Here is a 26,688-nt window from a genome sequence, read left to right on the forward strand (position 1 = left end):
CTGTTCGCATCGCAACTAGGCGCTGATAACACGGCGGAGCTGGAAACAAGATGAAAACTCCATAAGGGAGCTATGAGCACTCGCTTCACGCACGCTGCTGCCTGAGAAACTGCGCTGCGCCAGTTAGTTGCGATCAGTGAAAAGCATGAACGTGGTGCTCCAGTGGCAAAGGAAAAGATATGGAATGTCAAAGGAAAGAAAAGCAAAACTATCGGTAACCGGATGCGCTTGCCTATCTTAGATGTCGGCAGCAAACGGCCTGAATTGGCCGCGCGTTCGGTGCGCTGTTCACACTTCATTCGGCGCGGATAGGTCTTGTGCTTTGCTCTTACTCTAGTGCTCCTGTGCGTCTCATGGCGAGAAAGTATAATGAGTGTATTGTGCAGACTACCTTTCGAAGCACAAGAAGCTTAAAGGAGTACTGACACGAATTAAAAAAAAATTCGGATTGTTGCTCTAAATAAAAATACTGGTGTCGAGAAAGCTAAAACGACTATTGTGGTGCCTGGGAATGCATCGTATATATTTTAATTAGCGCCACCTTATAAAGACACTTTCGGTTTCGATATCGAGGGGGTGGCTTCTCAGTGTCGTTTCATAGCAGTGTGACGTCACGGAGATACAGAAACTCGCGACGTACTAGCGGCAAATCCGTCATCTGCTTGTGGTGCACATAAGCAACGATGAGTGAATTGTCGTCCAGTGATCCTGACAGTGATTTCTATGATTTAGGCTGCATGCAGGACGCAGAACTCGCAAACTCGGGGGAACTGTCTTGACTCGTCGGGATAATTTCCTTGCAGTGGGGCTGGCTTGCGGATGCTCAGCGACGAAAACTTCAAAGTCAAATTAAAATAGATTATACGTGTTCTCCGAATCCAGTGCGTGGACAGCGTTGACACTGCATACCAACGAAGCAAAAAATGTCCCTTTTGCGATGTCTCAAAACTGTGTGAATACTCCTTTAATTATTGCAAAAAAGCCAAAATTTCGCAGAGTTACCAACCTAGCCTTTGAAGGAACGTTTAACGCCCGAAAGATCAGTGACTGTCAGTGAGACGGACTATTTGTGCTACGCGTGCTTTTGCTAACACTGCAATGGAAGATCTTCACGGAACCCACAGTTTAACGATGACATTCTTATGCCCCTTCAAAAAGAAATTGACGTCATTAACCAGATCATTGCCACTACCGGTGCACGTGCGTTCAAGTCACCCGAGAGGTGTTGCTGTTTCGAACTCAATCGGTCTGAGGACGTGAAAACGAGCTCTCATTGCGCCGTCTCTTACAACGAGCATCTCGGGCACGCGCGCGCCTGCTTGATAGCCCCGCGCTCGTGGCCGCTGCAGCGACCAAATAATTTCAAAATTAACGTCTTCAGTGCCGGCGACACATTTTTCGGTACCTGCTGGCCTTTTAATAAAAAGAAATTCAATCCGGCCTGCATTTTATACACTTGCTGGACAAGAAGTCAGAATTGTCAAACCTTGCCTAAGCGCCTCATTGGAGGCGCCGTAACTATTAGTGCAACAACATTATGCAACATGTTTTCAATGATTGTGAAAGCTGATGTGGAGGAGAATAAGTGGACAAAGTTTAAGAAATATAAAAAATGGTGTTTTTTTTAATTGCCGTCAGAATTTTGCATTGTTCGGTGTTTTCTTGAAGTTAGCCCGATCATATCTCTTTACTGAAACGTTATATAATTATAAGATTCGGCCGCTTGGTAGGTAAGCATACGAAGAACGTAATGCGGAATTTTTGTCGCTCTGGTACAAGGCTTTTTTGAGATAAGGACGTTCAAAATAAAGAAAATAACGTTCCCTGGGCCAATTTTGAGGTTTTTTATAAAAACATCTACACTACACATAAAAACTAAAAATACCTGAGCAGAAGCAAAACACGCGTATATTTACCTAACTTTAATACCTCTAAACATACCTAACTTTAATATCTTTTGTGCAATTCATAACGAAAGTTGGCCAAAACAGCAGAGCGGATGAGCGCTCCACTCCACCTCTTCGTCATTATTGATTTCACGTGCTTCGAAAAAATTTTTGGCGGCAAAACAAATTGCGGATCTCTTCTTTCCACTCATCAGGCAATAGTATATAAAATTTTGAAATAAATTTGAGAGGTCGACCAGCCATCGTTTGTTCGATCTTACGTGGATTCACCCATTATGTGTGTGTGTGTGTGTGTGTGTGTGTGTGTGTGTGTGTGTGTGTGTGTGTGTGTGTGTGTGTGTGTGTGTGTGTGTGTGTGTGTGTGTGTGCTCGGTGGCTGCGCCACAATGATGACCACTAATCCTTTCGTCTTCGCCACACAGGTGATCGTTCCCGTAATCACCCAGATCGTCTTGCCATCTCTTGGTAATGTCTGCTTGACCAGCATTACAACGAGCCCGCTACTGCGCTCTGGACGCGACATGGAATTCTGCTTCTCTGCATTTGGCCTCCCAGCGGCACTCTCCGTGGGGCATCCGCCCCTTGGTCCTGCTTGGGAGGTGCCATCGTCATCAACAGTCATCGTTCGGTCAACTATAAAGGAACGCCACCCGCGCTCAGCAATTCGTGGGCTCGGTGGCTGCGCCACAATGATGACCACTAATCCTTTCGTCTTCGCCACACAGGTGATCGTTCCCGTAATCACCCAGATCGTCTTGCCATCTCTTGGTAATGTCTGCTTGACCCGCATTACAACGAGCCCGCTACTGCGCACTGGACGCGACATGGAATTCTGCTCCTCTGCATTTGGCATCCCAGCGGCACTCTCCGTGGGGCATCCGCCCCTTGGTCCTGCTTGGGAGGTGCCATCGTCATCAACAGTCATCTTTCGGTCAACTATAAAAGAACGCCACCTGCGCTCAGCAATTCGTGGGCTCGGTGGCTGCGCCACAATGATTACCACTAATCCTTTCGTCTTCGCCACACAGGTGTTTAAGCAATACTCCCTGTTTTCTAAACGGACGAGCAATTACTTTTTAGTTCAGCTACCAGGCCCACGGTGTTGTGTTGCTGTCGCTGTTGAAATTGTTGATGCAATTCGATGTTTACTGTTACTGGCTGGCGATATCGAATCTAACCCTGGTCCTGATACATCTGCCGTATTGTCTGAATTGCGAAAACTAACTACCGGGCAGTCTCAGCTGATTTCAGAGGTTAAGAACCTTAAAGACAAGCTATTAACTACTGAACAAACATTAACTGTCGTAAGCCAACGCCTAACCGACCTGGAACACCATTACCAGAACCTTCTCTCAATCAGGACCGACATTGACAGCTTGAGGGCCGACTGTACACAAACAGCTGGCTTAGTTTGCAACATTGAAGCCCAACTGGATGAAGCAGAAAATCACTCGCGCCGAAACAACCTAATATTTTATGGTGTTCCTGAAACAAACACAAAAGAAAGCTTCGCTCAGTCAGAGCAACTAATTATTGACATCTGTCGCAACAACTTAGACATCAATGTAGATCCCAAGGAAATCGACCGTGCACACCGTCTAGGTAAATTCAGCCAAAACCGACGCCGCCCTATAATAGTTAAGTTTACTTTTCACAAAACTAAATCTGCAATCCTCTCCTGTGGCCGTAAATTCAAGGGAACAGACTACAGCGTGGGAGAGGATTTTTCCACTGCAGTCCGTACTGCACGAAAACACCTTCTTGCTTTTGCTAAATCTAAAGCAGTCCCATATTCCCTGAGGTACAAAACGCTCTTCATCGGACCGCAGCGTTACATTTTTGATGCATTATCTCAAACGGTAAAGGAATGTTCTGTCTAGCAATCAGCTCGTAAAACGAAAACGCCCTGTCGTACAAAAACCACCCCTTTAAAAGATCTGTCCTTTTCCATCATTTTCACAAACATACGTAGCTTCTTGCCGAAACGTGAGGCTATATCAAATCTTCTATCGTCCTCCGCCAGTAATCTGCTGGTACTAACAGAGACCTGGCTGACTAATGACGTCAATGACGTTGAACTTCTTGCTGACTTGCCAAACTTCAATATATTCCGGAAAGACCGCGAGGGCTCCCGAGGGGGAGGCGTTCTCATCGCTGCTAGTCAGAAGCTGTCTTGCTCCGTTATTAATATCGCCACTGACCTAGAAATAGTATGGCTATTATGTCGCGCTAGATCAAAAACAGTTTTAATCAGTGTATGTTACAGGCCACCACGAAACAGCCCCGACTTTCCAGAGAAACTTAATAATATACTAACCCAGCTTCATACCGCACATAGTAATGCCAGTGTTGTTCTTCTCGGTGATTTTAACTATCCAAGCATTGACTGGAGTAACCAAGTTTCCATAGTAAGCAATTCTGAAGCAACCAACTTTATTGACGTTTGCCTCAATTTCAACCTTGCGCAATTGGTCTCCGAACCAACACGCATCACGCAGGAATCGGCAAATATTTTGGATTTAATCCTTACAAACAGTCCCGAAAGCCTATCATCTATTACTTACCTCAAAGAAATTAGCGATCGCAAGGTTATCCAAGCCACATTTAATTTCGCGACAGTCCCACGCCACACTTCCATAAAGACCATTCGCCTTTATGACAAAGCTAACTATGAAGCAATTAATGACGACCTAATCACGTTCCTTCCTTTCTTTGAAGCGGACTTCGAAAGCCGAAGCGTTGAGGCCAACTGGTCCCTCTACAAAACTAAAGTGGGCGAGCTTGTAAATAAATATATACCTAAAATCACTTTCTGCGCTAACTCTCAAAAACCATGGTTCACAAGATCGCTCAAAAGATTAGAAAATAAAAAGAAGCGGCTTTATCGTGCAGCTAAACTCATAGACAATGCGCATGCGTGGGGAAAATACTACGCCGCTGATAATTCTTATTTGAAAGAAATACGACGTGCTAAATATCTTTTTTTTTCATGTTGATCTGCCTAAACTATTACAAAACAATCCTAAGAAGTTTTGGGAAGTAATTAATCCTCACAATACTTGTACAATAGCTCTTACTAACGAGCTCGATGAAGTTTTGTCGGATGCTGAATGTGCTGATAAATTCAATAGTAGTTTTTCATCTGTTTACACTGTAGAAAGTGCGGCACCTTGTTCTTTTTTACTTCCCCCTTCCCTCATCGAATCAAAAATGCCACCTATTGTATTCTCTGCTTGCGGTATATCTTCTCAGATTGAAAATATTAAACTTTCCTCATCATCTGGCGTCGACGATATCACGTCAAAGATCCTTAAAAACACTACGTGCATTTCTGCTACCTATCTATGTTTATTATATTCACAGTCGCTTGCCACTGCCACCTTACCCGAGGACTGGAAAGTGGGAAAGGTCCTTCCAATCTACAAAGCCGGTAACAAAAACTCGCCATTGAACTACCGACCCATTTCATTAACCAGCGTAATGCAAGGTCATGGAACACGTCATCTACTCCCACATCATGAATTATCTAGACTCGATCCAGTTCTTTAATCCCTCACAGCATGGTTTTCGTAGAGGTCTATCCTGCGAAACACAACTAGCCATCTTCGTTCACGACTTGCACGCTAACCTCGACCTCAATGTACAGACCGACACTGTGTTTTTAGATTTTGCCAAGGCATTCGATAAAATAGCACACGGGAGATTAATACTAAAGCTTAGCCATTTAAACATAGATCCCAATATCCTCGAATGGATTAAAGCATTCCTAACAAACCGCTCTCAAACCGTCCTTATTAATAACAAAACCTCTAGTCCGCTCCCAGTATCATCAGGTGTGCCACAAGGATCCGTCCTTGGGCCCCTTTTGTTCTTAATTTATATTAATGATTTGCCTTCAACAGTTTCGGCTAACATCAGAATGTTCGCCGACGATTGCGTGATTTATAGAACTATACATAACCCTCTCGACCAACAGGCTTTACAGAATGACCTTAACCTCGTAATAGACTGGTGCCACCAATGGCTAATGACTCTCAATCCTAGCAAATGCAAATCAGTAACCTTCTCTCGGCGTTCTAATCCACTTTCCTTCCCGTACTCAATTTCTGGTGTTGGCGTCGAGGCCGTTAACTCGTTTAAATATTTGGGGGTGACCTTATGCAATGACCTCTCATGGCGCACTCATATTACTAACATCATTGCATCTGCCAATAAAACACTGGGTTTCCTGAAACGCAACCTTCATCATGCACCCATGCACGTAAAACTAATAGCCTATAAATCGTTCATCAGACCAAAACTAGAGTACGCATCCGCTATCTGGAGCCCTCACCAGTCCTACCTCGCCTCTGCCTTAGAAGCCGTCCAAAACCGTGCTGCTAGATTCATCCATTCCACCTATCATTACCGAGCTAGCGTATCATCATTGAAAGCAGAATCCGGCTTAACTAATCTCTGTCTTCGCCGTCGCATTGCCACTCTGTCTTTATTCCACAAGTTCTTTTACAGTGATCTTGGCCATCCACCTTACATCGTTCACCTTACCCGCATACCTTATCGTGGCGGACACGAACTGCAAGTGTCACGCCCACGTGCTCGCACCGTCACGTTTTCCTCTTCATTTTTCCCACGAGCAGCATCAGATTGGAATGGCCTTTCCCACAACATTGCAGCCATTACTATTTCATCAACCTTCTTGGACAATGTAACCAATTTTCTTTCCGAATGAATTTCACCTGACTGTACTGTAAACCCACCCCTTATGTAATACCCCCTTGAGGGGTCTTTAAGGAAATAAAGTGATGTAATGTGATGTGATGTGATGTGATGTGTGTGTGTGCGTGTGCGTGTGCGTGTGTGTCATTCCATGCCAAGTGTCCCAGACGTGGCGCTCGCACATCGCAGATATTGCTGATAAAATTTGTGCATTTTTCCTGTGCCACATGGAGTATTGTGGCAAAACATTCTTGCTCAAAAAAAATTTTGACTATCATGGCGCCCCCTCGGAATTCGCTTCTATTTATTAAACTGTGCCTAATAGAAAAATGTGTATAAAACATATTTTTGTGCGTTGAGCTTCGAAACCGCCCTTGCGCTATCGCAGAGGTTCTGTTTAGTTGTCCTATTCATTATTTCCGAATTTTTTTGTTTCACTACCAGCTACGTAGCTTCAAAATCTACAAAAATCTTCAAAGCTCGTGAATTTTTCTTGAGCTATCTGGAACTTACCCTAACCAATGTTAATAATAACCTGATTTCCAGGAAAGTGTATTTTAGTACAGAAATGTTTAGGGTTAAATAGACTTCAAATCTTTCCGAAAAAAATTGTGAAATTAGAGAGAATATGCGATTTGTCGCATGTTTGACCGTATTTTTCATACTGATGCGCTCCAAGTAAAAATCCTCGTCATGCGGCGTTTGATAGAAGACTTCATCGTTAAGTAATGAAGAAAGTCTAATCAAATCATTTTTTGTTTTAAGGAATAAAATAATTTTTGAATTTGGCCCTCCGAACGCGCATTGCATTCCATTTTGCCGCCACTTCGCCGCAAAGCACGTGGTCGCCCTTACAGCTGACACTCGTCACAGGCAGCGGCCAGATGCGAGATGTATGTCAGTGGCTCGTGAGTTGTCGAAAGTCTTGTCACGCTGATGTCAGAGCGACGAGTAATGAATTTGCGTTACAGTGTGAACTTGCTAGGCGCGCCCAATGGGAAGTATGGACGCCCGAGAGCAGCCTGTGGCGCCGTTGGCACAATGTGCTAGAGGGACGTCTGCACAACTAGCATACACATACTGAAAGAAATAATGCACACTGTATACACTTGTTTCTCAGGGTATACGTGTTGTACAGACGGCCATCTAGCACATTATGCCAACGACGCCATAGGCTGCTCTCGGGCGTCCATACTTCCCATTGGGCCCGCCAAGCAAGATCACATTGTAACGCGAATTCATTACTCGTCGCCCTGACATCAACGTGACAAGACTTTCGACCACTCACGAGCCACTGACATACATCTCGCATCTGGCCGCTGCCTGTGACGAGTGTGAGCTGCAAGAGCTACCACGTGCTTTGCGGCGAAGTAGCAACAAAATGAAATGCACTGCGCGTTCGGAGGGCCAAATTCAAAAATTATTTTCTTCCTTAAAACAAAAAATGATTTGATTAGACTTTCTTCATTACTTAACGATGAAGTCTTCTATCAAACGAAGCATCACGAGGGTTTTTACTAGGACCGCATCAGTATGAAAAATAAGGTCACACATGCGACAAATCGCACATTTTCTCTAATTTCACAATTTTTTTCGGAAAGATTGGAAGTCTATTTTACCCCTAAACATTTCTGTACTAAAATACACTTTCCTGGAAATCAGGTTATTATTAGTATTGGTTAGGGTGATGTCCAGATAGCTCAAGAAAAATTGACGTACTTTGAAGATTTTTGCAGTTTTTGAAGCTACGTAGCTGGTAGTGAAACACAAAAAATTCGGAAATAAAAAAGAGGACAACTAAACAGAACCTCTGCAATAGCGCAAGCGCGGTTTCGAAGCTCAACACACAAAAATAGATTTTATACACGTTTTTCTATCAGGTGCAGTTTAATAAATACAAGCGAATTTCGAGGGGGCGCCATGATTGTCAAAATTTTTTTCGAGCAAAAATGTTTTGCCACAATACTCCATGTGGCACAGGAAAAAGGCACAAATTTTATCAGCAAAATCTGCGATGTGCGAGCCCACGTCCGGGACACTAGGCATGGAATGACACATATACGTATATAAGAGCTACAGAAAGATCACTGAGGTCCTGATACTGTAGGAAGGTATTTGACACACGACGTACGTTTTAGCACTATGCTAATGATAAAACGTACGTCTTGTGTCAAGTACCTTATATATATATAAGGTATGATATATATAAATATATATATTTAGCGGTGGTATGGAGAGCTCTGTACAGAACTAAAATACAGAAACACCGTCCAGAAATACAGCGAGACACATTACTGTCAGAATGAGTGAGATATGAAAAGCAATAGTTTCGCTAACATCGTTCATTACTGTCAAATGCGGCAATGTACTAGACCTGGCATAAACATTGGCATAAGCCAGCAGTCAGTTTTTATGAATAGGAATCAATGGCTAGCCATCAAACACTTCATTGCAATATCCATTGCACATTTTATGTGGCATACAGCGCAAAACAGGCAACATGTGTAGTTCTCATGTAGTACAGCATTCTAATGTAGTCATCTGAGATACAGGACCCCAATAGGTGACACAGCTTGCTTGCATGAGCTTAGCAGTGTCATGTTCCCAGACCATGTCAGGGTCAGGTGGCATTCTGGCGAAAAGGACAGCAGGTTGCACTGATTCGACGCGACTCACGACCAGACCATAAGCGTAGCTATTCCGAATTCTTGGACACGTCTTCACTACCTCGAGACACGAAGTTTCCAAGGAGGCTTCCTGGTCAAATGCGGCTGTACAACTTCAATGTGCAGTCTTGAAGCAATGTGAAATATTCAAGTGCACAGAAACAAACACATGATGACAGACAGATCCATCACCTTTTAAACTGATAAGGGCAGCGCTCACACACCAGATTCCATGAGGTGTCATGGCAATGAACAAAACCAGGGATACTCATTAACTTTGCTGTAATTTGAGGGTCTGTTACTCCCTTAGCCAGCTGCAACAGTTTCCACTGCATGACCTCCGTACAATTAGAAGGATTGTCAGGACAATTAGTCCAGCGCCTGTCCTGTGTAGTCCTCATTCTCGTGTCTTCGTCTTTTTGCGCTGTTTAAACAATGAAATTAGAAGGATGTTTTAGATGCGAAGTATCTTAAGGTCGAGCTCAATCCGGTGGTGGTGGTGGTGGTGGTGTGCGGCGTGACCACCCTTACTGCGCATGCGCATACCCTTCTCCACACACCTCCTCTCCACTCCCCTTCTCCATTCCCCCTGTCCTCTACCCCTCTCCACTCAACCTCCCCCCTTCCCCTCTCCACTTTCCCTCTCCCCTCCCCCTTTCCACTCTTCCTCTGAAACGCGGGCTAGACATGCCGAAATTGAGTCTCCTGCACAACGCCGTGGTGAGCTCGAGCGCATGCGCGACCCCTCCCCTTCTCTCTCCTCTCCTACGCTGCCCCCCTCTCGCCCGCCTGTCGACAGCGTTCCTCGCTCGCCCTGTGAGAATTAACGGCCAGGCTAGATGGAAGATACGACGCGCGTAGCGTCCCTCTTCGCGTTCCACGACGCGAGGTCGGTAGCATGCCCAACGAATGCCAACGGAACGCGATCGTGCAAGTGCTCGGGCTTCGCATCGCCTCATAGTCCCCTTTAGCGGGAGATGGTGTAAATTTTAGAGAATGCATATTTCTTATCAAAATTGTTTAATAGTCACACTCAAGATGTTTTCGCGCACGCACTCTATGTCAAGTTGGAAATAGTTTGCTGCAACTAAAATGGCATTGAAGAGATTAATTAACAAAAACTCGTTAATTAACTTTTAATTCCTGACTTGGAGGTAGCTGTTAATATTAGAAAGTTGTAGCGCGTGCGAATCTATGGCATACATATTTTTTTTAATCGCGAAAGTTAGACGTACTTCGAGATATTCATCCTCAAATTTCAAGGACGAAATCGAAACTGATAGCGCCTGACGCGCAGGAAACGTGGCTTCTCTGTTACGTAAGCTCGGAGGTACACGTGAAAAGGAGGTGATGAAAGTTTAATGAAGGTGCGCTGAAGCACAAAGTGATCAGGAAAATCTGCAAGCATTCAGAAATACACAAGTAAACAGCTTATTGTTTGGGTGCGATGTGTGGTACTTACCCGTAAACACAGAAGGAAAAGGTTGATATTACTGCGGTTTCGGTTGCGTGCATCTGGAAAGAAACAGATGAGCACCAAACGCCACACGCAAAGGTAAGGCGATCCGCTGGCGCAAGTGAGATGACTCGCCACTTTTCACGAAAAGGTACGACCACGACGCGCCTTCATTCAAATTTCGTCACTTCCTTGTCGCGGGTAGCTCCGGTCTGACGCAACAGAAAAACCGCGTTTTCTGTGCGCTGGGCACGATCAGTTTTGATTTAGCCCTTAAAATTTCACAATAAATATCTCGAGTTACGTAAAGCTTTCATGATTTCTGAAAAATGGGTATGCCATAAAGTGGCACGCACTACAATTTTCTAATATAAACAACTGTCCTCAAGTCAATAAATAAAAGTTAGTTGACGGGTTTTTGTTAATTAGTCCCGTCAACACAATTTTAGTTGCGGCAGAATATTTACGCCTCGAACTAGAGTACTACTGGAGCGAACTAGAGTACGACTGGAGAATGACTGTCATTGATTTTTTTTATAAAGGATATGTATTGTCAGAAAAAAAATCACCCTGTATAGCATGGCAGTAGTATTTTATAATAATAATAATTGTTGGGGTTTGACGTCCCAAAACCACGATATGATTATGAGAGACGCCGTAGTGGAGGGCTTCAGAAATTTCGACCACCTGGAGTTCTTTAACGTGCACCTAAATCTAAGCACACGGGAATAACCCATTTTCGCCTCCATCGAAAATGCGGCGGCCGCGCCCTGCGGGTCAGCAGTAAAGCACCATAAACACTAGACCAGCAGTATTTTAACGAAGACCTGTAGGTCGCGGGATCAAATCCCGGCCTCGGCGGCTGCATTTTCGATGGAGGCGAAAATGTTTGAGGCCCGTGTACTTTGATTTAGGTTCACGTTAAAGAACCCCAGGTAGTCGAAATTTCCGGAGCCCTCTACTACGGCGTGCCTCAATCATGTCGTGGTTTTGGGACGTTAAACTCCAAATATTATTATTAGTTTAACGAAGAAGAAAAGGGCAAAATGTGTATACAGCTACACGAAATATGGCGAATGTACGACAAGACTAGGCTTGCCTTCACTGCCTTCTTTCTGTCGCGTCATTGTGAGCGTGCTCTTCTGGTGCCTGGCTTCAGAACAGCTGCGCGAAAGTGCAGCTATTCTAAAGGCCTAATGTGCCCTTTTTTCTACAGATCTATAACAACAGGCAAAGGTCCTGTTTTTCCATTTGTCTGGAAAGACAACCCACCAGCCAGCGATGACCAGTATAGGGGGTTGGGAGCAAACTTGGGCAAACTGTGCAGCACAAACATCACTTCAAGCCTCAAACAATTGAGGTTATGAGAAGTGATCAAACAAAAAGAACAGCGCTGAAGTGACTTATATACATATAATAAACAACAGCTGATTATGGCACGAAATTGGGACAATTAAAGTGCATTGTAAAAGAATGTCAAATGAGGTACCCTGCTGTAAAAAGTGCTAAATATTCATTGCAGACGATGGCGAATAGAATTCAAATACTATACAGCGAGAGTTTCGAGGTATAATGACGAAGTAATAATTACTAGAGATTTATGAGCGAAAAACACGATACGATTAAGCAGTGCTTCATAGTGGGAGACCACGGATTAATTTTAACTACTCGGAGTTCTTCAACGTGCACAAATGAAAGGGCATTGGAGTTTCTGTATCCCGCCCCCATCTAAATGGAGCTGCCGGCGTCAGGAGTGGAACCCGCGTCCTTGGGCTTTGCAGCGTAATGCTTCCAAGACCATTTTAAAGGATTTTTGTCCACTGCCAACAACATCACTGTAGACTGTCTTTGTGTTGAAAATAATACCGAACTGAACCACGGCTGGTATAACAAAGGCATCCAATATCCACGCAACACAGCGTTTGAGTAGTATGTTTACTGCCATTATTACTAGCTGGTGTTGTATTTACTATTAGGTACCAACCCCACACCACATTAGACAAAGCAAGGATCACAGGAGGATGAGGTTATGCTCCGTATGCAGTTTGTGGAAAAAAAAACAAAAACTACAACTTCGAAGTGAACTCACATTTACCTTTGTTGCATGATAATTTTAGTATCATAAGATTAAGTCACCTCTATTTCAATTAAATGAAGCCGTGCTACAAAAGCTATTGCATCAAAGTTTTATAGCAGTTACGCACGCGCGCACGCACGCACGCACGCACGCACGCACACACACACACACACACACACACACACACACACACACACACACACACACACACACACACACACACACAAACACACACACACACACAAACACGGCGAGAAGTTCGAATATGCAGCGAATAAATACGTATTAAACGTGTTTCAGCGTCTGGGTAGCAAAGGAAAGAAACAGTAAATTCTAGAGTTTCACGAGCCAAAATCATGTTCTGGATATCAGGCATGTTGGGGCTAGGTGCATTAGATTGATTTTGATCAGCTGAGCTTACTTACCCTTCAAATATATATGGGTGCAACGTTGCTGTAGGTGTCACCACACTCGACTTGCAACCGAGATTTCAACTCGCAATTTCATGTTTTTCTGGCATGTATGGAATAAGGAAACACGATACACGAAACACGATACGCACCACTCCGTTTTACCCGCTACTGGATAGTCCAGCGCGGTTTTCGTCGTTGCCAAGCCATTGAAACACGATAGCAAAATCCGTGCAAGTGGGAAATCAGAAAGACAAGTGGCAAAGCTACATGTGAAGCGAAGAAAAGAATTGTAGGCAGAAGCCTGCAGAACTCACCTGAAATCTATAACGACCGTAGGAGCGTCGTCCACAGGCTTCGTCTGTCGGTGCCACAGGGATCCGTCATGCGCTGCCATCTTGCTCAGGCAAGTTCACGACGAAACGAAGCCTACTGCAGGGACTTCTCCGTCCGGACGCTGCTTTTCACAAGCACTGAGTGACACTGCTTCAGCCAGTCACGGCAAGAGTGAGCCGACGACACGATACTACGCCACGATTGCAGAACACGGAAGGAAAGACACGCAAAACGATCACTTGCAATCACGCCTGACGACACAGATTATTCTGGCAGACTAAAGAACGACCACAACGAGACGGATCACAAACAATGCCGTCTAACGACGCCAAAATGGCTGTCTCGTATTGATGGCTTCGGCTTTGGATTTAAGTAGCCTCCAGGGACGCCTACATGGTTTCGGTTTTGTTTTGGTGCTATAGAACACACATCCATGCATAGTTAAAGCTCTATTAAATAATGTCAGGGTGGAGGAGGCGATGCGTGCCCTGTGTGTGTGTCTGTATGGGCTGTACGGTGGGAGGGGGCGCAGGTGAGCGTGCATCCCCTGCTATAGGGCCTAGGGAGAGTGCGGTGATGCCATGTGTGCGTTCCTAGTGCTGAACGTTTGCTGAGTGATTCGGCGGCCCGCGCGGATTATCGTGCAGATATAGTTTAGCTGTGGCGGGCAGAAATGATGACCACGCGCGCTATAATTCTGGTAGTATTGTCGCGCTTTAGGAGACGCGGTAAAGCGTCGCCTTGATAACTGGTCTGCGCTGTTATCATGCCAGCTTTGCGTCATATGTTTTTACGGCCGTCGAGTTAGATGTGTTCCCGATCGCCAGTGCGCTCAACACCATGCGCGTCCATTTCACTAATAAGCGTATGTCTTCTGCCATACATGCTGTCGTAGGAATCTACAAACCTCGCTTACAAACGTGCAAAGATTCGCAAATTTGTCAGCGCTGCCATTGTCAAACGTTGTCATAACTTTCAATGTTTCGCTTTGGGGCAAGATTTTTGAAGAACCCTGTTTACTTGTAGACGTTTTCGACGCGCTGTTTCAGCAAAATCGTAACTGAAGCCATAACACAATACGTGCGTAATACCGTATTGTACGATCGAATGCTAGATATTCTCAACCAAACGTTTTCGGTATACCACAAGCCAAAGCAGCGAACTGTATCTTGGTCGCAGCCAGTGAAGCTTTCTTTAAGAAAAAACCCACCCTGTATATGCAGAACCATCACTGACTCCCTTGGAGCAAGGGAGTCATCTATTTCGTTCAGGAGCGCCGACCAGAGCATTGTGACTCCCCTTAGAAAAAAAGGTGGTCATCGGCTGTCACAAAGAGAGTCAAGCAGACGTGACTCCCTTTTGACTCTCTTTTTTTAAGAGTGTGCTGTCCTTTGGTACTAGCTCGGGCACCCTTGCTCATTTCCTTCCATATCAACAGTATTTCTAAATACCAGGATCGTAGCGTTCGCTTCTTCGCGGATGGCTGTCTACTATTTTGTCGAGTGAGAAACGTTCCTAAGAAATATTCACGAGTGAGCCGTTAAACATAACTTCTAGCTGGTGCGCAGCGCACAACATCGAAGTTAACTTTGCTAAACAATATTCACGACTTCCAAAGCTAAACAATCAGCATTACAATTTAAATGGCAAAGTTTGAAGCAATTCGACGAACAATGAAGAAGAATCCATTACTACCACGCATCATTTAAGCGGGAACAAACAGGTTGCCAACAATTGTGGAAATTGGCAGCGAAAACCCAGAATGCGGCAGCGTAAATTAAAGCAAGCGTATGCTGACCTAGAACTGAAAGCGTACAATACAATTTTAAAGAGAAAGCTGTTATGAGATCCCAACAACAGCCGTTTTTGGCGCTGTTGTAAGAAAAGAAAAGAACGAAATCGGAAAAAATATCCAGCACGGTACGGAATTCGTAGCTGGGCGCTCAGCGTGGCAGCCCACTATTCTACCACAGAGCCTTGCCGATGCATGAAGCTCCTTCGCAGTAAGACCCTCTATAGGCTTCAAGTCGGAAAGGAACCACATTAACATATCTAATATAGCGCGGTAGAAGAGTAAAAAAAAAAGTCGGCAGATCCCACGCGTTGTGGGAATCGGTTTCATGCGAAGCAGTCAGCGAGTACTTTTATGCTGTATTCTATAGCTTTGAGCCAAGCGTTACGACGTGAATCGACGTGTATTTTTAAGTATAGTAGCTGGGTGCACATCGTAGGCTTATCAGGCACGTCGACAACACTGGAGTTTAAAGGGTAACTTATGGTCTGACGTAACGTCAGCCCTAGCGTTGGAGTACATACGTCTGTATTATCGAAACTAAGTGCACTTTATGGTGCAATCATCTGAATATCATATGTAACTTTCGTTAATCTATTCCTCCGGGGTCGAGCAATGCTTCAATATAGCTTGCTGAATCACAGGAACACAAATGTAACGTTTATTAGACTGCCATGAAAGCGGAGCCAACGCTGGAACCACAGACGTTAATCTGGTATGACGCCTGTGTCGTAGCAGTACATATATAGTGTTTATTGCTTTCTTGTAAAATTAGATAGCCAGCACCACAACCACGATGGACGTCGCACCGACATTACACCTGCATAGGCTGTTTTTGCAAACGAGTTTATAGACCTGGCGTGGCTCCGTGGTATAATACCTGATTGCCACGCAGAATGCTTGGGTTCCATTCCATTCGTCCGGTCAACGCTGCCGATGTCGGGTTTTCTGAACGCTCTCGCACGTAAATTAGCAATGTCTGTTCTCGCCGTTCCTAGGTGGATACAAACTGTCAATCACCTGTGGCGCATACCCGTACACCGCGACCCGTGGTAAACGGGTATGTGCCGCACGTGTGTGGACGAAAGTGACGACGTACTCGACAGGATTTTCACGTTATTCATGTCATGACCCAACAGTCATATTCCTGAAGTTCTCTTACCCTCCCATGCCAATTTTTGTCTACACAAAGCTAAGGAGGCGATCAGGAGAGCACCCAGACGTAGGCGGCTAGATAGATAGATAGAAAGGGTCTACTACACAGGCAGGGCGTGGCCCTGCAGTATTCTACTACAGGGCCACGCTGGTGCTTGAAACTCTTTCGCAAAAGCACGCTATACAGGTGTCATGTCGGGCAAGGAATCGCGTTAAGGTACGTAATATAGCGTAGCAGAAGAATAAAATAACAACCAGGTGTCACACAACGGGAATTGCGCAAATAGGGGGTCGTTGAATGCTTCCCACCCATTATTCAAGGCTCAACCATAATTCTTCATCGTCAGCAGCCACAGCACAAACAAAGTACGCATAATGCCTTACAGATGTGCAGCGGGTGTCTCGTTTATCCTCAGAATTACGAATAATGGCATAGAGGGTTCTTGCCCACTTCATGAAAGTTACGGTGGCTTTGGCGTAGTGAAAACCTTGCATTCGTGCTTGCCTTAGTTGCCCCAAGAGAGTCTACAACGGTCTCTGGAAAGACCACTCTTCCCGCTTTCGCTGTGACTGTGCAGCGTATTCTGCGCAGGCCTCGCGATTTTTTTCGATCGACCCAACAGTATGCGAGTAATGTGCCGGACTCGTACCGACCGCTTCTATTAAATCAAATTCAGGGAATACAGCGTCTTGCGGAAAGCTTTATTTTTTCTAAATACGAGACAACTGAATCTGTTAACGCGTCGCTGGATAAAGCGAACCTTCAAAAATTTCTTTCACTCACGAAAACAGTCCGGCCAAAGTTAACTCTCAACTGCAGAATGGCATGTTGAATATAATCTCCGGACTCTACTTGCGGCTGTCACACAACGTCGCCAAGCTCCCATCACCCATATATTGTCAGATCTTCTCTGCCCAGAGTTGGTGTTTATAGAATGGTTTCTGACGTAAACTATAATATAGTTGGGAAAACTAAACTGTTTATGATTTGTAGGTACAGGTTTGCTGGCAATTTCTAAGAAATAGCTACCGCCACCGGGTGTTAATTTTTCCTGATCCTTAGGTTCTTGGCAAGTTACATTACGCTCTTTCTATGTTGCTGTTCGTATAATTTACTTTAACACTTTCGTGACCGCGGAAAAATCGGTTGTTTTTGGCTAGTCCAGGAAATATTTTTTGCTGCCACAGAATATAATTGATGCTAACATGTAGGGTATCAAATGATAGAGGAAGAATTGGTCTTTCCAACAGTGTTAATTCCAAACAACGGATTTGTTTCGAATTCAATAAAAAAGTTATCAAACAAGAAAAAATGTATCAAAAAGAAAGAAGGATTCATAAAAACATCAATGCTACTCTGCAATGGTTAAACATATAAAAAAATCTAAATATACGTTTTGAACGCAAATCCCTCGTAGAATAATAGTGGAAACATAAGCTCTGTAAGTGCAGAGATTATTTACATAAATACAAGAATATAGGCACTAGTGCCCATCATGCCACCGCGCGATGCAGGTTCTCGACGCGGTGAAACAAAGGCTGGCTGCGCATGTTTTGGGAAAACATTTTATTTCTGTTTAACTTTCCTAGCATAGTTTGCAGTTCTTTTTTTTTCCATTTTCCTGTGTATTTGTTGAAATGAACAGTGTAGCCTGTTCCAAATCTGCAAAAATCCATAATTGTACCCTCATTTGACCTCTTTCTCGCTCATATACTGCCGACTACCATACCGACCTTCACATTTCACCATTTTCTCATCCACTGAAAGGTTCCGACGGGGTTAAAAGATAGCGTAGAAAAATCGTTCATGTGTTGCGATAGAGAAGACACGGGGTGAAGATTTTCGTTGGATGCGACGGTCGTCTTCTTCAGATCAGAGACACTCAATAAGCCTTGAACCTTTTCCGCGGCATCACTGACGGTGGGCGAAGGCCTGGAAATATCTGTCGTCGACACCAACACCAATGCAAGCGCGGGACTTAAACGATTACCATGTACACATGGAGTGAGACGAACTTGCTCATCTTCTCTTCAGTAACCTCCCTCCATAGATCCGTCCCTCTCACTGTATGCTGGCTTTTCGAAAGTATGCATCCACGCATACTTACCTGTATGGTTGCATATCTCTCTGACGACTCCTGCGGTAAAAAAACAACACGAAGACGCCGCCGCGCAGCACACCGGCGCGTTGGGTCAAAGTGTGCTCCGCGCCGTCTTCACGAAGAGAACTGCGCTCTTTCTGCAGCCAGCGCCAAATGCTCCGCCCGAACGAAGTTAACACCTTGCAGATAATAGCTGTTATTTTTAGAACACACCGGATACGTTTACATCGACACGCGGCAGCGATAAAACGACCCGAGGACAGAAGAAACTTACGGCGGAGAGCTGCTGATGTTCCGGGGAGGTTTGATGCACTTTTGCCGTCCGTACTGAAGCCTGGCGAATTGAAGTCGTCTTCTGTGTCTGTGGTGCTACCATCATCCAGTGACTACCGCTCATATTAGCCGGAATCCGTCGAAATTCGCTGTTTCTGTGGAGCGCCCGCGAGCGGCGTCGACGCGAAGTCCGAAACAACGAGCGCTCACCTACCCGACTGCGAACGAGCTTTAAAAATCTCCCCGCGGTGGAAAAAACAAACTCGCAAACAAAAGTGATAAAAAACATGTTGTTTTATGCTTTGTATTGCGTTAACTGTCCAGAACGGCTCAGAGAGTGCCAAAACTTGATCTTGAAGTCATCGGTAACATACTATCGATGGGAATAGGCGCGGTCACGAAAATGTTAAACTTTTAATGTGCAGCTTCTTTTCGGTCTCTCAGGGCTGCGAATTTTCCTGCGTTTGTAACAGCACGAAATTGGTCATAGTGTTTGAAATAAATTGAGAAACCATTAAAAATAATTACTTCAACATATAATAATAATATTATAAGCGACAGTGATTTGAGGTGAAGCATCTCAGTTTGGAAAATACGTCAAGGTCCCCACGCCCCCTGGTTAGTCCCACGTAGGGACCACTATGCTTGACGGCTCGATAGCGGGCTTCCCACAGGGCAGCTTTTGTAGCTTCCTGCTTTGACTGCAGATGAGTTCAGTCTATTCCTATTGTGTATCAGAGAAACCGACAGTGAACCGTTCTTGAAGCAGCGAAATCACGAATTCATCGGCTTTTATTTATAATTTTTTCATTTACAGGTCATCATGACTGTAACTCTCCCACCATGCCTTAGCGGCTGAGACACGGCTCAGCAAAGAACGAGTGCGTGGATGATATCACATGCCGTGATGCCCGCAGTTAACTAGGCGCGAAATTCCAAAAAAAAAAAAACACCTGTGAAAGTAGATTTATGTGCTGTGAAAGAAGTCCAACATGGTGGAAAGGAATTCCTGGTTGCACACTGTGGCACGCCTCGCAATCGTATTTAGGTTCTGGCACTTTAAGACTAGCGAATTAAATCATGCTAATTGTATATCCATACAGAGATGTTTACCCAGAAACGTTATTCTCCTGAAGAAATATGTTTGTTCTTTCGAAATTTACTATTGTTTTCTTTGATTTGGTGTGGCAAGAACATTCGAAAACAAAAGTGTATAGGATTGACAACGAAACCTTCCTGTCTGCAGGCAAAGGAACTGCCTACGATGTCGCCTTTGGCGACGAGACTTCGCTCAACCTGATCTCCAACTTCAAGATGATCAGCTCTCTCCAAGAGACGTATGTTGCGGAAACCGTTACGATAAAGCGCATTTTTGTGCGTTGTAAAAGAGTCGAAAAATATAGTTTTACTGACACCTTCTTCGAATATGGTAAGCGCTCTGGGCTCTTGTAAGCACTTGAACTTGTTTTTGCGAAGGGACAATGAAATGCCAGTTTCTTGTCTTGAAAACCGCATCGCCGTTTTACAGTATCATGTCATCGTTTTAATGCACGAATTTGAAGAATGTGCACAATCAAACGGAGTATTTCCTGCAGACATCAGAACCTCTCTTTCCCGCAGAGGCCTCTGTGTACTGAGTTACGTTATTTCTTATCGTTCAAGTGCACTCTAAAAACTAAAAATCCTGCAGTGAGAGTTTTAGAGCTGTGTTACTCCAACAGATCTCATTATACTCTCTCTCTCAGGGAGGCGCTTTACTCCCTTTTGGCCAGGAGGAGTGGAAAAGCCTCTCAGTCCTCCTGGCGAAAGAGAGTAAAGTGCCTGTTTCACTCCCGCATCCCACGAGAGAGTAAAAGGTTGTTTTACTCTCTTGTCATATAAGAGCTTGTTTCATAGCTTGTTTTGGTCTTGCAACTCTCCAAATATAAGGAGCTGTAAAGAATAGTTCGTGCAGTCTAATATCTTTGGCAGTAACTCAATCGATGAAGTGACGGCGATACATTCCTCGTCAACTTATCGCGACAAAAACCGCTGACATGGACAAAGAATCTGTGATCATGAATGTACGCGATTATACTCACACGTACGCACACTCTGAGTCAGGTCCTAGTTATAAACCGACTAGAGGCGGCACGCCGCAGCGTACGCAAAAAATGCTGTGGACAGAGAGCACGAGAAAAAAAAGAAGAAAAAAAGGAGGGGGGGGACTCTTACGTTTCGCCTTTAAAACGCGAGAGCGGCACACACACACACACACACACACACACACACACACACACACACAGTGCCGCAAGGAAAGCCAAAGTGCAAACACCCCCTCTCTCTCTCTTTGCATCTACCTCGAATTTTCGCTCACGACCAACCAACGCTGCTCTTTCGCTCAGAACCAATGACGCCGACGCCGCCGACACCGGAATTTCTGCGAGACGAGCTCTTTGACGCTATCGCGTCAAAATAAAAGATATATATAAACGCGACTTCCTTCAAGCGGCCGCTAAACGGGAGGGCTGTTACATGAGCCGCCGAGAATGAAAAACGATAACGGAACCTTACGACACATGCGCGAGCGAGGCAAGACAAAATAAAAAAATTGGCCGCGTATCTGCGTGCTTCGCTGCAAATGTCGTCTAAAGACGATAGAAGAGGCGCTGCGTGAGATATGGACGCCATCTGGCAATACGTCGGGAAACACGAGTGGTGTGTTGCGGGCTGGTAGTCCCGGCGCAGCGGCAGGCGAAGACTGGCGGTGACCAACGCGACCGGTGGGGACGCCGGCCAGCCTGAACACGCTGTCTGGCGCGATGCGCCGAAGGAGAAGGAACGTCCGCGCTCAACGAGTACTCTCCACAAACTCTCTTACTTACACGTCGCCTGGGTAAAACAGGAATGCCAGAGCGGCGCCCCCAATGATTCGTACAATGCCATACTGAACCGAAACCGAAACACAACATGAGCTTGTGCAGAGGGCACGGAGGAAGACAAGTTTCAGCGCAGTCGCATTTTCAGCGCACCTTAAGAAACTAGAGTTGTAACATTGTAGGGCGAGTGGGGCCAGAAGGACCGTCACGACGAAAACCTGCCTCCTCAGTCGTATTCGCCTGGAACGTTGGTGTGGCTTCGCGTTCCCTCCTCCTCTCCTGGCCTTTCCACAAAGCTACTGCCTAAGTACGAAGGCCCCTACCGCGTCCTACGTCAAGCATCCCCAGTTAACTATATGATTGAGCCTGTTCAATCATCTACGGACCGCCGTCGTCGCGGCCGCGAGACTGTTCACGTCGATCGACTGAAGCCGCATTATGACCCACCAGTTGTACCTGTTCCTTAGGTCGCCAGGATGGCTCCTTTTCCGCGGGGGAGTGATTTGTAACATGGTAGGGCGCAGACAAGAACGCCTGCGAAAGAAGACGACGAAGACGGTTGTTGTTGGCGCTCGCGCTTGCTCGGCTTGGACCGCTGATCGCTTCAACTGTGGCAATCTTTTAATAAAAGCGTTACTGTCTCAACGTTAAACGCATACCATCAAGGTCTTTAAAATTGCGTATCTATGTATTTTCTATTAAAGGAACACACCGCCTAATACTTACCTAGTGATGTTGCGCCTCAGATATGCGTAATGTTTGCTTTTTGATCAACAATGTACACAAGTATGAACCTAGTCCCCTTATGAAAATGTGAGACGAGTTCAAAAAGAAAGTCTAATGACTTCTGACATTTCAGTCATTTGACGCTCTAATGTGTACCTTCAGAATTTTGTAATGTATTTGAAATGCCATTCAAAAACATATTGGCCGATCATTCTGATGCGTATTAACATGTGATAGTCTGATGCGGATTAACATGTGATAGTCCGATGCGTATTAACATGTGATAGTCTAGTGAGCATGAAACGACCTTTGACATCAACACTCATTTGATTCTCTAATGTATTTCTTCAGAATTGTTTTAATGTACTCATAATGTCATTCAAAAACATATTGGCCACCGTCATTCTAATGTGTCCTTATGAGTGACTTTCTTGTGAGTATGAAACATCCTGTTTGGAATGACCCTCGGCCAAGCTTGTGCTTCGTGGCCAATGACATTCATAACATTCCTGAAACAGAACTATTACAGTGCATGATAAGATTTATGATATGTCCGGATGATAGTACGGAATCACATATTAGTTGTGCCTGACAATGTGTTTGCTGGTTGATACACATGCAGCCAAGCATCATACAAAAGTGCATGTATGCACCTTCTACGACACTTGTGCTGTACAAAGACATTTCTCAACAAAAGAAAATGGATAAAAACATTTATTGACTGGGAAACATGCAGAGGTTAAATGAAAGAAAAATATGGTGTACACCTGTCATATCTTCGTTTCGTTTAATCTGTCTACTTAATATTGATGACAGATTGCTTTTGATGCGCAGGGTCCTTGTAGGGAATCCATGTATGTGTATCCATGCATGTGTATCCTGCACGAAAGATCGCAGTAAATATATAAGAGTTGCAAAGAAAACTTTATCCAACACATCGTGCACCTTAGAACACTTAGATGTACTGCCAAGGCCCCGTGCAGGTAGTTGACAAAAAGCACTTTTGTGAAGTTAGAGTTAGTCAAAATTGCATCTTATATCGCATTTCCAATAGAAACTTTCAGCATATCCTGTAAGAAAACAGGAAAACAACACAGAAGGTCAAGTCCAGCATCAAGTATACATTAATGGAGTTACGTCTAGGGTCTTGTTTCTTTGATCTTAGAATTCCCTCAAAAAAGTTGCAATAGGTTCATGAGCAGGCGCAACATGTCGCAGCTTTTTGTAAAGATTGAAACAAATGCCTACCATAAAATATAAGCTCGACCAGGCTCACAGGTAGAACGCTCCCATCTTCGTCTGCAAGCTGTCGTCTGCTTCAGTTCCACGAACAGGTGAGATCACCGGGTACATATGTTAAGGATACCAGAAAACATTCATGAGTTGGCGCACCACACAGACCTTACAGCTCACACACAATACATACAATGTATTCAGGCAAGTCTATGTTTATATACCAGCAAGGGCCTTGAATGATGGACTCAGATTGCGCTATAAGAACAAGTATAACCTGAGCAACGGCTCATGGCAGACAACTGTAATGGTGCCATTGCAAGCCGAACTTTCAGAAACTTATGTACTTAGTAAACACTACGTGGTTGGAGAACGCAGATTACGATATAGGTCATTTAAATGACGAAAATTACATCAGCTCTGCTACACAATATAAAATGCATAAATTGATAAAATAAGAGTATGTGTGGCCCATGTGCACACTCCATAATGCCGAGCTTTACATATTGTATTATATGATGAATTTGAGCCGTTTAGGAAAGTAATTCTAGTCGTGTTAAAGCCAATCAATGCCTGGAATATCGGTTTGAATTTGTAGTGCTGCAAGCCATAAAAAAAACCGTTAACCACTTTTGTCAGCCTTCTCTAAACTTCTGCACACATAGTTACATATGAGAATTTAGATTTGTTTCCCATAATAATTACTTCATAAAATTAAAGTAGCACTCTCACAATGAATGCTACGTCTTAGTCGCACAACCTGCAAATAAGAGCGCTTTTTCAGTTTCATGCTGCCTTAAGAAAAGCTCACAAAAGAAACATGAACTTTAGATAAGCACATAATTGAGGTGTGCTTTTGCCAACCCAGCACAGTGGATAAAAAGCTCTTGGAACAGTGCTGCTTAACCATTACAACAACTTCTGTTAATATAAACCAGTATGCTTCAGGAAACAATATAACGACGGGAAAAATATTTCACATCATTTTTCTGAAACACAAATATTGCAACAAAGGGCACCTTGCCAAACGCAACTGGCATATTTGTCTAGAATTGATAATTATATACATCTTGTGCTCTTTCAAATTACTGTACACATGGTGTTAGTGCCAGAATATAACGTAATTCACTGACTTGTATTATCTTCAAGTGGGTTCACCCAACGCAATTTCGTTTCTCGTAGCAACGACCTTGCACAGTCAGATTAAAATCCTAACCATAGTGCAACTAACTTCTAACAAAAACAAGCGCGGTGCAGTAGTCGCGGAGAAAGCCACAAACACACGCCACTGAAGAGCACCGCGCGCGCATGTGCAGCCGCAGCGTGTTTTTATATCTTCCTCCCCGCGTACTACATGCCAATTATTACTGAGTTTCCTGAAAAGTTACTTCATTTGTACCTGCATCATGAGAAGGCTAGGCGATGAACGTTATGTTTAAAGCAGTTCTATTTCCGAAGTGATAAGCCATCGTACAAGTAGCTTCAGGCGATGATCTCGTGCAGTATACAGCTGTAGTCGATTTCAATAACTTTCGACGACGCTAAGAAGTTTATTTACAGAATCACAACTCGGATACAAAAAATCTTGCAAATTATTCTTCCTTCGGTTTACGATCGCTTCTGAGCGGCGGAATGCCAAGAGCGGGCCGCTTTCTCTCTCTCGTCGGTCGCGACCCGTCCCCTCTCCGGGAAAGAGCCATGCTCTCAGTCCTTCCCTCCTACCTCATCTCCCCCCTCCGGTCCCCTACGCCCAAAAGGGCGAGTGTTGCCCTCCCTGCGACACATAGATCGCCCAGGCGTCCCCAAGGTCAACCAGTTCCCGAGTAGAGAAGCAGCAGCGGGAAGCGGGCGGGCCGAGCGACAGGCATTCTTGGAATCGAAAAACAGCCAAGGAAGAAGAGCGCCATGACAAGAAACGCTTGCGTTACAGAAGCGAGCGGAGTATCGCGCAAAGCAACGCGCCTTCATCCACCCGTTGCAGTTGTAGGTAGTGAACGCACATGGTGAGTGCTTCATACAACCGTATAAAGTGCACAGAAAGCATTGAGCATAGCGTAAAACATACCTGTCTATCATCCTTCCTCTGGCCATCATCCCCGCAGAGTGAACACACCGCCCAGACGATCACACTCGGTTCCTGCGTAAAAGACGTCATGTAATGAAGTAACCTAGCTGTGTAATTCAGAAATATTCTAGAACTTACCAAAATCAGGCATCCACTGTGCACTCTTCAGCTTTACAGTCCACAATGTACCGTACACTCGGCGACAGTCTTGTCAAAAGGCTGCTGTACGTCCGCACTCGCCTTCAGTCACGAGACTAGGACCTAGATCGTCTTGGAAGGTACACTTGACATTGAATCAAGTAACCAACGTGCATAATCGATAAACGTGGTAACGAAGCATTGCAGAACACAGCATGGCACACACACACACACAAACCGCGCGCACCGTGCACCCGTCAAACAACGAAAGCGCCCCCAAGGACAACTTTTCTTGGCAATGAAGGGAAGGCTACGGGGGCGGAGCTACTGCACATGTACTGCTCCGCGAAATAGTCCGGTTTGGCGCGCGTTTCGAATTTAGTTTTGGTTTGTGAACCTTCCGTACCTCATGTGACGGCCATTTCATTGTTCGAGCGGCCGTCTCAGGCTTATACAGCCATTTGCTAGTGAAATTCGTCAGAAGCTCCCTAGGCGAGTCGTCGGGAAAGGTGGAGGGTGACGAGCGCTCACTTGAAGACGAAGGCGCTATTTTGACTGTGAGGTGCACGTAAAAGGTGCGACGTTTTCACAAGTGCAAAAACGCGAAATGACGCTGCATAAATCAAAACAAATATAAATATCTCCTTGGTGCGCGCTGACCCTCTCTTCAAACAGCGCTCCGTAGAAAATAAAGCAATGTTGTTGTTTTTATTTGTCACTGTACATAAAAAAAGTGTATTTATGGCTTTTTTAACCCGTGTGTGCATGTTGGGAATGT

General features: G+C 44.7%; 1 protein-coding gene and 1 long non-coding RNA gene across 2 annotated transcripts; one reads left to right on the forward strand and one right to left on the reverse strand.

Annotated features, from left to right (window-relative positions):
• The first annotated feature begins 2,293 nt into the window (after window positions 1–2,293).
• On the forward strand, window positions 2,294–4,059 carry LOC119397181 (uncharacterized). The gene has a single exon (XM_037664619.2). It carries the CDS (start codon window positions 2,294–2,296, stop codon window positions 3,785–3,787), a length of 1,494 nt encoding a protein of 497 aa, XP_037520547.1. The 3' UTR covers window positions 3,788–4,059.
• A 19,122-nt stretch (window positions 4,060–23,181) lies between these two features.
• Window positions 23,182–26,643, reverse strand: LOC125758775 (uncharacterized). Its single transcript, XR_007416405.1, has 4 exons — window positions 25,911–26,643; window positions 25,773–25,844; window positions 23,723–23,787; window positions 23,182–23,353 (listed from the first exon to the last, which is right to left on the reverse strand). It is a non-coding gene; the product is annotated as an uncharacterized LOC125758775 (long non-coding RNA).
• Between the last annotated feature and the right edge of the window lie 45 nt (window positions 26,644–26,688).

This window comes from Rhipicephalus sanguineus, chromosome 6 (genome assembly GCF_013339695.2).
Source record: "Rhipicephalus sanguineus isolate Rsan-2018 chromosome 6, BIME_Rsan_1.4, whole genome shotgun sequence".
NCBI lineage: Eukaryota > Metazoa > Arthropoda > Arachnida > Ixodida > Ixodidae > Rhipicephalus > Rhipicephalus sanguineus.